Raw genomic sequence first — 12,352 nt, 5'->3', positions numbered from 1 at the left:
TCCAGACAGTAGTGAAAGGAGGTCGCACTGTCAGATTACAAGCAGTGATTCAGTGACTGTGGTCAGAGCCTATGCTGATCGCTGCTGTATGTGACTGTGAAACCTGATCCTACAGAAATCAGCACAGAGCACATGAGTAAATCACAGCACTGAGGGGGTCTCAAGGGGGGTTTGGGAGAGACATTCCAGAACAACAGAGCAATGCACAGCATTATTCACTGCTGTATACCCTCTGGGCACTTCATACAGGCATATCTCACAACTTTTGAGGAAGGGAAAGAGGGACAAAGTTAGCGGCGTGCGCAAATTTTAGCCACACCTCTGACCACACCCATTTCACAACTAGTCACGCCCCAACCACACCCATTTAGCACTTCTGATCACAATATTTCCTAAACAATAATTATAAACAAAAAAATATGGCCACACAGTGCTCCATACTGTATAATGGCCACAGATGATGTTCCATACTGTATAATGGCCCCACATGATGCTCCATACTGTATAACGGCCACACAGTGCTCCATACTGTATAATGGCCCCACATGATGCTCCATACTGTATAATGGCCACACAATGCTCCATACTGTATTAATGGCCACATTATGCTCCATACTGTATAATGGCCCCACATGATGCTGCGTACAGTATACTTGCCCCACGTGATGGTCCATACAGTATAATGGCCCCACACGATACTCCATACAGTATCATGGCCCCACACAATGCTGGGTACAGTATCATGGCCACACATGGTTACCTCACCCCCATCATTGCCTTCTCCATCACTACACACACACCTTTCACCACGCACCCTCGCAGCAGCCGGCAGCTTCCACTCCCACAGCGCTGAAAGGTGTCATCCAGCTGCGCCGCTGACTGCTCACGTTGCTACAGCTGTGATACGCCACTGATAAAGACCTCTCCGTGTCCCCTGTGCCAGTCAGTGTCAGAGCGAGGAGCAATATCTGTTCAGATCTGACACAGCCAGCGTCCACTCCGTATACCTCGTACACATGCGACTGTGCTCCATACACCTCGTACACACACGACTCCGCTCCATACACCTTGCACATATGGCTCCGCTCCGTACACCTCGTACACACATGGCTCCGCTCCGTACACCTCATACACACACGGCTCCTCCCCATACACCTCGTACACACGGCTCTGTTCCGTACACCTCGTACACACGCGGCTCCGCTCTGTACACCTCGTACACACACAGCTCCACTCAGTACATCTCGTACACACACGGCTCCTCTCCGTACATCTCGTACACACACGGCTCTGCTCCATACACCTCGTACACACACGGTTCTGCTCCATACACCTCGTACACACACAACTGTGCTCCATACACCTTGTACATGCGGCTCCGCTCCGTACACCTTGTACACACACGGCTCTGCTCCATACACCTCGTACACACACGGCTCCGCTCCATACACCTCGTACACACACGGCTCTGCTCTGTACACCTCGTACACACACGGCTCCGCTCTGTACACCTCGTACACACACGGCTCTGCTCCATACACCTTTCACACTCTGCTCCGATCCGCACACCTCTTACACACACAACTCTGCTCCATACACCTTTCACACGCTGCTCCGGTCCGTACACCTCATACACACGTGGCTGTGCTCTGTACACCTCGTACACACGGCTCCGTACACCTCTTACACACACAACTCCACTCCATACACCTTTCACATGCTGATCTGATCCATACACCTCGTACACACATGGCTCTGCTACATCCACACTCTAAACACCTCCTGACCTCACACGCTTACCCTCATCCGGCACCATGACAACCAGCAGAGTCCTGTACACGGAGGTCCTCCCAATCATGTGACCCCTTGACTCCTCCCATCCTGTGACCTCATCACAGGTCCTGTGTGCACAGAGCAGTCATTATGTGGTGTGCTGCAGGGACTCAGGGAGCCAACCGGGTGATATTACACACCTCCCAGCCAGTGCGGGACAACTAACGTCCCGCCCGGGATCATGGGGCTGACTGTCAAAATCGGGACAGTCCCGCTGGATCCGGGACGGTTGGGAGGTATGTACAGGGGCCGCAGAGGCAGGGGCCCCCTTTCTAGGTGGGGGCCCCAGGCGTCTGCCTGGTCTGCCTGGTCTGCCTGTGCCAAATGCAGGCCCTGTTTGCTATGTGAGAAGGCTGATGGACTGGTCTGGTCATATCCTGCTCCACCAGTGGCCATTTTATGTACACAAGTGCTGGTGAGTTTGTGAGGAATGCCGCACTAAGAAGAGAAAGTGGCCGATCTCTTTACCTGCGTATCCTAGTGATCTTGTTCTGACATTCTACCAGGAAAGTTTGTACTTTTTCATCTGTCTTTTCCTAAGCTCTTAGCTGATTTATGGCAACAGACTACACTAAATTTGAATGTGCAGGGAAACAAAGAGCCCCTAGAATAAAAATGGTGCAAAATTAATAGCAAAACTGAATTGCTAAAATAATTTTTTTTATCCCAAAATACATTTTAGGTATTTAGGTAAAAAAAAAACTCATGTCCACTCTCTCATCTCCAAATCATTACAGTTACATGTCCTCTCTCGGACCCCAGCTACTCAAATCATTGCAATGTCCTCTCCCCTTACAATTCTTTCCAATTTTGTGTCATTTCTATCAACCACAATTCATTACAATTACATGTCCTCCCCCAATTCATTACAATTACGGTACATGTCCTCCCCCCAATTCATTATTATTAATTTTATTATTAATTTACATTTTTATAGCACCATTTATTCCATGGCGCTTTACATGTGAACAGGGCAAATATAGACAAGTACAATAAACATGAGTAAAACAAGGCACACACAAATACACGAGGAGAGAGAACCCTGCCCGCGAGGGCTCACAGTCTACAGGGGATGGGTGAGAATACAGTAGGAGAGGGTAGATTATAATTACGTGTCCTCCTTTCAGTTCCTTACAAATACAGTACATGTCCTCCCCCAATGCATTACAATTACATGTCATCCCCCAATTCATTAAAATACATGTCACCCCCCCCAATTCATTACTATTGCATGCCCTGCCCCCAATTCATTACAATTACACGTCCTCTCCCAAGTCATTACAATTACTTGTCCTCCCCCAAGTCATTACAATTATATGTCCTCCTCCTAATTCATTGCAATTCCATGTTGTCTCCCCAATTCATTATAATTACATGTCCTCCCCTAATTCATTACAATTACATGTCCTCCCCCCAATTTATTACAACTACATGTCCTCCCCAATTCATTACAACTGCATGCCCTCCCCCAATTCATTAAAACCCCATGTCCTCCTCCTAATTCATTACAATTACATGTTGTCTCCCCAATTCATTACAATTACATGCCGTCCCCAATGCATTACAATTACATATCATCCCCCAATTCATTAAAATTATGTCACCCCCCAATTCATTAAAACCCCATGTCCTCCTCCTAATTCATTACAATTACATGTTGTCTCCCCAATTCATTACAATTACATGCCGTCCCCAATGCATTACAATTACATATCATCCCCCAATTCATTAAAATTATGTCACCCCCCAGTTCATTACAACCACATGTCCTCCTCCTGATTCAGTACAATTACATATCCTCTCCCCAATTCATTACAATTATATGTCCTCTCCCAATTCATTACAATTACATGCCCTCCCCAATTCATCACAATTACATGTCCTCCCCAATTCATTACAATTATATGTCCTCTCCCAATTCATTACAATTACATGCCCTCCCCAATTCATTACAATTATATGTCCTCTCCCAATTCATTACAATTACATGCCCTCCCCAATTCATTACAATTACATGTCCTCCCCCAATTCATTACAACCACATGTCCTCCTCCTGATTCAGTACAATTACATATCCTCTCTCCAATTCATCACAATTACATGTCCTCCCCAATTCATTACAATTACATGTCCTCTCCCAAGTCATTACAATTACATGTCCTCCCCAATTCATTACAATTATATGTCCTCCCCCAATTCATTACAATTACATGCCCTCCCCCAATTCATTACAATTACATGTCCTCTCCCAATTCATTACAATTATATGTCCTCTCCCCAATTCAGTACAAATACATGTTCTCTCTCCCAACCTTCCCCCAATCAATTGTAATTCCATATTTTCTCTCCCATTCCCCAAGTCATTAAAATTACATGTCCTTTCTTCCACCCACACCCCCATCATGCTCTCCACACTGATGAAAATCAGTCAGTTTTGCTCACACATGAAAAAATAACTAAGTGTTAATAAGGCCTATAAGAATGAGCAATATCAAAATATAAGTTATTATTTCCTCTATTAACAATTCTTACTGTTATTTGAAATGGAAGTCCAGGTACAAAATAATTTGGAGTCCTAGTAAATGCAATGGTATATGGTGATGACACAATCTTGATGTTGGTTTTATGTGCTGCTACATAGTCTCCATCTGGTACAAGAAAAAAAATATTTATTCATTTTTTTACTTGCATGTTTAAAAAACAATCATTATGTTTCAATATACATTTACATATAGAAAATACTTAACCTCTTACTGACATATGACATACTATACGTACATCATATGCCGGCCCCCTGCCTCTAACAGCAGTGGGTGGAAAAGTGCTCCACCAGCGACTGTTTGCATTATGTGTAGGTATGTGCCACTCTAATCATGGAGAACAGAAAGTGGAGAAGAGAGCAGTCTCAAGGTTAATAGTCCATCTCCAGAGATCTTGATGTTCCTTTGTCCACAACATAATTAAGAAGTTTACAACCCATGGCACTGTAGCTAATATCTCTGGACGTGGATGGCAGAGTAAAACTGATGAAAGGCTGCAATGCAGGATAAAACAGCCCCAATCAAGTTCCAAAGAAATTCAAGCTGTCATACAGGCACAAGGTGCATCACTGTCAGCACGAACTATCCGTTGACATTTGAATGAAGTAAAACGCTATGGCAGTGAAGCGCTGGCTAAGGCCGTGGGATACTCGGTACCGGGTCGGCACAGATCTTAAAGGGGAAGTCACGGTGGCTGTGACCCGTTCTGTGGCCCTGGGCGCCCATTTAAAGTAAATAAAGTGTAGTGGGAAATAAAGTCAAATGTAGTAATGTTCATGACGCCACCTGTGGTACTCGGCCAGGGATGGATGACGCAGCTTAATGGGATTCCCTGGGGCCAATGGTGATGCAGCTTAGATAGTTTTGCTCCCCACAGATGGTACGGAGGCCCCAGGGCTACCAGGACAGTCTAGAAGGGGTTGTATATGTTGGTTTGCAGGAAATAATTGGAGGACCCAGGATTCACAGTCTCTTTACCTTTTAATTGCGAGTGCAGTCCGGGGCACAGTTTACAGGTGATCTTTGCAATTCGAGCAGTCTGGAAGCGGTTCGGAGTTCCTCTAGCCAGGTGGGGTTGGAAGCCTTCCTTCTACTCTGAATTCTGGGTTCTTGATGCATTAGCTTTCCTCAAGTCCCTCTCTCAATCTGTCGCTCAGGTGGGACACTAACCGCATGGCAGGCAGCTCAAGCCTTTTTCAGGTGTCCCTCTCTCGTGGTGACTTCGGGCTTTAGTCTGCTGCTGTGCCTTCGGGTGTCTGTTGTGGCCAGGAGACCTGCGATCTCCTGCCCTCCAGTTTCAGCTGTGGGGTATACAGTTCCCACAAAACCTCGGACTCCAGTGTCTGTTTTTTTGCGCTTAATCCTGGGGGTGAGCTCAATCGCAGTTCCACTCCCAGTTTCTCTATCCTTTTCTTCTTCTCCCTTTACTGTCTCACACAGACTGACTCTAACTCCTCCTCCTCCAGACCAAAACTTATAGGGAATCTACTCTGAAACTGGGTATAGAGCTGCCCCTTCTGGCCTGGAGTCAGGAAAGTGTTGTATGCTAGTGTTACCTGCTTAGCCTCAGAGTTTCCATTTTCACTTCACACAATTTCTCTTGAATGCAGCAATTCTCCGTGTGGTCTGAAACTTCTATTTGGGCTCATAGCGGGTATTAGAATGGAAGACATGCTATTCAACTCTTGGAGTGCAGATTTGGCTGCAATAGATTGCAGTCAAGCAATAGCAAGGGTATGTAACAGTCAGTCACTATTCTCTGAAAAATGCTATAGCAGAATATATAACGTGCAATTGAATTTGAGTGCTTTAAAAATTAACCTTTATTCTTAATCTTTAAAATGAGTATTGAGACCAAAATGAATTATACCCAATTGGACTAAAGTGCTAAAAACAGTGCAGACACAAACTAATCATCCTATTGTACAGAGTCACCAGGGTATTTATATGTTGCTTCCCTTATTAGGCGTCAGTGCTTATGTAATAGAGTGTAGGGTTGAGTATGTCACCACGGAACAGACAGACCAACTGTTGAGGGGAATTTATTAACAGGAGTAAGATTCTCCTCGGAGGGAGTACACAGGGGGTTAATAGAGATAAAGCAAACAGTAAACAGCTAAGCGGAATCGCAAACGGTTAACGAATGTTCTGGTAACTTATCAATCCAGGGTGGTCCTGACTTGAGGGTCCTTATTCTAACGTGGATACAGTCACAAAGCAGCGCTTGAAGATCCTGAAGTCTCTTCTCTGTCTCCTAGGAACTGGAGACTCCGGGGTTAAGCCTTTTCTTCCAGTGAAGCTGAAAGCAGGAAGTAACTCAGCCACTCTGCTGGGAGTCTCTGTATATCAGGCTGGCAGGCTTTCTGCAGTTGCAATGCTACACACACACACTGAGCAGTTTACTTGTCACACTCAGGGGTTCTGGCTTGTCACTGCGGTCACTGGGGCTGCGCGCTCAGGTCGCTGTCAGGAGATGCATTTTTTCGGATTACGGAGCCTGCCAAGTCCACACTCTCACATTCAGCCTTCACTATGGTGGGTATCTCAGCCTCAGTGCCCTCACGGGGAGCACTACCTTTAGGGGAGCACGACGCTGCAGCCTGCCCTCTCTTTGGCACGCTGCCCTCTTCCCAGCAGTCACCTGGTCCCCTCTGTCCAGGACAGAAAGTCTTCCCCCAACAACCCAGCTGTCTGACTAAGTGGTTCCAGGCAAGGAGCAGGGAAAGCAACCTCCTTACATTCCCCCTCTCTTAAAGCTCGCCATTCCATGGGCGAGGACTCTTTGTGCTTCTCTTTGTTCTTTTGAGGGGAGTCAGATACCTGCAATCCTCGCATCTCCTTCTGCCTTTCTTCTTGCACATACTCCCAAACTAAATGGTCTAGGAGCTGTTCATCAGTCAGGTTGAGATATGCTTTCTCTGCTTCATCAACAACTGCTGTTCTCTTTTTCTTCTTCTTCTTAGCCTTGCCGGTAGCAGGTGTTTGCGTAGGGGCTTCTTGCTCAGGTTCCTCAGTCTGGGGGCTTAGTACAGGTAATTCTCTATAGCTCCCCCTCTCTGACAGGAGCATATTTGTCCAAAGTAGGATCAGATGGATTAAGACCATGCAAGCCGGATTCTTCGTCATCTGCGCCGGGCTCTGCGGGCATCACTTCCCAGGGCTTCTCAGCCACACGCCCCGTCTCACACAGCTGTCCCATTTTCTCTGTCCGATCAGGATCTTGTGAGCTGACAGCCAGCACACTCTTCACCTCAGAGGATGATATTAGTGGTTTCTCCTTATCATCGATGAGGACCTCGAAAGCGAGCATCGCAGGAGCACTTGGCACTTTCTCTCCTTCTTCGGGAACTCGTGCTGGGCAAGGTAGTAAAGCACTTCGGTTGTCTTCTCGAGAGGACGTCCCTTTCTTCCCACCGGACTGAGTCTCACAGACAAAATCTTCAGGCCCAGGCTGGAGTTCCACCAGGCTCGCCTTCACGCGTTGGGACAGCACAGTCATTCCACCGGAGATGCTTGACACCTTCTCTGTTATGATTTGGTGGCCTTGGAGCAGCATGAGACATACTCTGGAGAAGGTGGTCCCTGTACTGACCGCAAACCCTGAACCTAGCAGCGCAACTAAAAGCAGCCGTGGGGGGTACCTAACACTCCCTAGACCCCTCGGCACAGCCTAAGATCTAACTACCCCTAAAGACAGAAACAGGAAACCTATCTTGCCTCAGAGAAAATCCCCAAAGGATAGATAGCCCCCCACAAATATTGACTGTAAGAGGAGAGGGAAATAACATACGTAGATATGAAATCAGAATTTAGCATAGGAGGCCATACTAGCTAAAAAGAAAGAATAGAACAGAGTACTATGCGGTCAGTATAAAAACACTAGAAAATATCCACCGCAGAAAATACGGATCACCACATCTGACTAAAGACATGGGGGGTATATCTGCATCTCCAGAGAAATAGCTAGGCTGCAAAAAATCCTTCACAGACCAAGCTGGACAAGACAAAAACATGAAAATGCACAGAACTATAAGGTCCACTGCAGGTGGACAGCAAAAACAAAGCCAGGACTTATCTTTGTAGAAAAACACAGCAAACTGGAGAGACCAGCAGGGAAGTGAATCCTTCAAGAACAATGGACAACTGGCACTGACTAAAGGTACTTGCAAAGCTATATACCCCAGTCAGTCCTGCAATTAGTAGATACACATGTCGACTCCAGCAATCCAGACAACTGCATTACCCTCTACAACCACCGGAGGGAGCCCAAAAGCTGAATTCACAACACTTCTCCTCCTCTCCTTGGCGTCCGACATTGTGGTACTGTCTTGCCTTAGGTGGAACTCTTCTCTTCCTGCCGTACCATTCTCTCCAGGGGAGACGTTCCCTCCAGTTAGCAGGACCCTCAGAGGGGTGAGCGGATCTCTGCCACTGCTCTTCTCGGGTAGGGCAACTTCTGGACATGTGTCCCACCCTTCTGCACAACCAGCACTCACGTCTGCGTCTGTCTGGATGGCGCTTCAGTCTGGATCGTCGACCTTGGCGGGGGACATCTCTCATTTGCGGTTGTTCTTCACCCCAGGATACGGAGTTACACTCTGGGGCCACCACTGAAGCCTTCTTCATGCTTCGCACCTCTCCTCTATCTCTTTCTGGCGGCTTCTGTACATTACCTCGGGGTATGCTGCTGGGCCCCAAAACGGCAGTAAGGGCTTTCCCCAGACTCTCAATCTCCTCCCATATTCTTATCTTCAGCTGGGAATCTCGGGTCCACATCGCCTCCTCTTCATTTTGAGTGGGTGCTCCGCAGTTGTAGCATGTAGGCAGTCTTCTTCGCCGAGCGGCACTAGTCTCACTTTGGGGGCCGGTCTCCCTTTCTTGCACCGGAGAGCTGCACTCTGCAGCAGGGGTCTTTTTATATTCAGCTACTTCTTCACAGACTTGTTTAACCTCCTTCTTCAAGTCTTCTACCCATTGAGGGGCTGTTACCTCCCTGCTCCATACCTTTCCCACTGGCACTACCACCCCTTGCTCTTGTTCGCGCGTGCGTGCCTCACTCCCGACCTCAGAGAAAGTCATATCTAGCTTTACGCGCATGCGTTCTCGCAAGGCCTGTCTAACCAACACATCTCACAAGCCTGTCACCAGTTGGTCTCGCAGCACAACGTCAATTGACCCCACACCTATGCCATCCTTCCGTATAATGGCAGTATGAAGCCCCTGCAGTGCGTTCATATATTGCGTCATGGACTCCCCCTCTCTTTGTACCTGGCGAAACAGTAGCATGCACAGCTCCCCTACGTCTGTGGGGTCCCCATGCATCTCCTCAAGTATACGTAATACTTTGTCCAGGGTATCTCTCGCCTGGGGGTTCTGGGCATAACAGAGTCCTGTGCATCCCCCTCTAGGGCCATCACAGCTATTTCCGCCTGCAGAGCTAGCATCATAGGATGCATCCCTATCATCCCTCGGATGCGCTCCGTCCAACCCCACAACATGACATCGCTCCCCGAGAATTTTGGCAGGTTAACCAACATGACTCCCAGGGAGAAGCTAGACCTGGGGCCTACCCCAACTGCTTGGTCTGCCCATTCCGCGCTACCATGTAACATTCTGCCGACTACGCCAAGTGTAATAGAGTGCAGGGTTGAGTATGTCACCACGGAACAGACAGACCAACTGTTGGGGGGAATTTATTAACAGGAGTAAGATTCTCCTCGCAGGGAGTAAACAGGGGGTTAATAGAGATAATGCAAACAGTAAACAGCTAAGCGGAATCGCAAACGGTTAACGAATGTTCTGGTAACTTATCAATCCAGGGAGGTCCTGACTTGAGGGTCCTTATTCCAGCATGGATACAGTCACGAAGCAGCGCTTGAAGATCCTGAAGTCTCTTCTCTGTCTCCTAGGAACTGGAGACTCCGGGGTTAACCTTTTCTTCCAGTGAAGCTGAAAGCAGGAAGTGACTCAGCCACTCTGCTGTGAGTCTGTTAGTCTACGTTCACATTAGCGTTTTGCGTGTTTGCGTCGGGCGCCGCAGCGGCGACGCATGCGTCATGCGCCCCTATATTTAACATGGGGGGCGCATGGACATGCGTTGTGCTGCGTTGTGCGACGCATGCGGTTTTTTTGCCGCAAGCGTTGGGTGCAGAAAACGCAACAAGTTGCATTTTTTTGCGTCCAAATTTCGGCAAAAAAGGACACATGCGTCGCAAAACGCAGCGTTTTAGCGTGCGTTTTGGTGCAATTTTATTTGCGTTGTGCGTTGCGTCGCCGACGCAGCAGCGCACAACGCAAATGTGAACGTAGCCTATATCAGGCTGGCAGGCTTTCTGCAGTTGCAATGCTACATACACACACTGAGCAGTTTACTTGTCACACTCAGGGGTTCTGGCTTGTCACTGCGGTCACTGGGGCTGCGCGCTCATGTCGCTGTCAGGAGATGCATTTTTTCAGATTACGGAGGCTGCCAAGTCCACACTCTCACATCCAGCCTTCACTATGGTGGGTATCCCAGCCTCCGTGCCCTCACGGGGAGCACTACCTTTAGGGGAGCACGGCGCTGCAGCCTGTCCTCTCTTTGGCGCGCTGCCCTCTCTCTGCTCTCCCACTCTTTTTCTGACCACACCCCTCTCTCTTCCCAGCAGTCACCTGGTCCCCTCTGTCCAGGGCAGAAAGTCTTCCCCCCAACAACCTAGCTGTCTGACTAAGTGGTTCCAGGCAAGGAGCATGGAAAGCAACCTCCTTACACTTACAACCCTTCTTTTGTGAACCAGTGTACATAACAAAAGAAGCCTCCCACTTCCAAATGATGAGAGTTATATTAACATATCAAATCAGAATGCTCTCACCATATTTTTTTGGTTTCCAGGGGTTAAAGGGAATCTGTCACATACTTTTCGTATATAAGCTTCAGCCACTGCCATCAGGGGCTTATCTACAGCATTCTGTAATTCTGTAGTTAAGCCCCCGATGTAACCCGAAAGATAAGAAAAGCAAGTTAGATTATACTCACCTGGGGGGGTGGTCTGGTGCGGTCCGGTCCGATGGGCGACGCGGTCCAGGTCTGGCACCTCTCATCTTCATGCAATGATGTCCTCTTCCTTGCTTCCTGTCGTGGCCCCTGCGCAGGCGTACTTTATCTGCCCTGTTGAGGGCAGAGCAAAGTACTGCAGTGCGCAGGCGTCGTGAAAGGTCCAAGAAGCGCAGCACCTGCGCATTGCAGTAGTTAGCGCTGCCCTTAACAGGGCAGATAAAGTACGCCTGCGCAGGAGCCGCAACAGGAAGCAAGGAAGAGGATGTCATCGCATGAAGATCTGAGACGCCGGACCCGAACAGCGATGCCCATCAGACCGGACCGCCCCTGGGAGAGTATAATCTAACTAGTTTTTCTTATGTTTAAGGTTACCTCGGGGGCTTATTTACAGCATAACAGAATGCTGTAGATAAGCACCTGGTGGCGGTGGCCAAAGCTTATATATGAAAAAGTAGGTGACATATTCCCTTTAATCCTGTCCAACAGGTACCCTTAGTATGGGTCCAGTGCTTAGCATGTCTGTCATGATATGTACTTTTGCCCTGTCCTGTATTTGAATAATATGCCATTTGATGTATGTAACTGTTCTCTGGTTTCTATTAGCTGTAATTTATGTATTTTCTTGGCTGGGAGTTCACCTGTAACAATGTCTCCTTCCCCCAATACTTGCAGCCCTAAGCTCTAATGTAATTAAGTTTGTCAACATCACTAGTGGAGGAATAGCCATTCTTCCTCACAGCAGGTGGCTAGTCAAATGTACATATTACATAGACTGCCTGGAGCCCACCAGTCTAGAATCTTCTGGTGGACCCAACCATTGAATAGAAGGTGTAACCCCTACCCCTTCATGGGCGGATCCCAGGAGCTCAGACAATCCATTCTTATTTTGAGATCAGATGTGAGTTGATCCTTGAAGGAGAAGGAGTGGGGATTCTTAGCTGAG

General features: G+C 47.9%; 1 protein-coding gene across 1 annotated transcript in view; it reads right to left on the bottom strand.

The window, feature by feature from the left end:
* Positions 1 to 12,352, bottom strand: part of LOC138651262 (A.superbus venom factor 1-like) — a 273,919-nt gene that overhangs the window by 116,037 nt on the left and 145,530 nt on the right. Inside the window, exon 10 of the mRNA XM_069741368.1 lies at positions 4,366 to 4,481. Coding sequence (XP_069597469.1) covers positions 4,366 to 4,481 — 116 coding nt within the window. The remainder of the gene's footprint in view (positions 1 to 4,365; positions 4,482 to 12,352) is intronic.

The sequence above is a fragment of the Ranitomeya imitator genome, chromosome 1 (assembly GCF_032444005.1).
Source record: "Ranitomeya imitator isolate aRanImi1 chromosome 1, aRanImi1.pri, whole genome shotgun sequence".
Classification (NCBI taxonomy): Eukaryota; Metazoa; Chordata; class Amphibia; order Anura; family Dendrobatidae; genus Ranitomeya; species Ranitomeya imitator.
The sequence above is the reverse complement of the archived record's forward strand: the minus strand, read 5'-3'. Positions and strand labels throughout refer to the sequence as shown.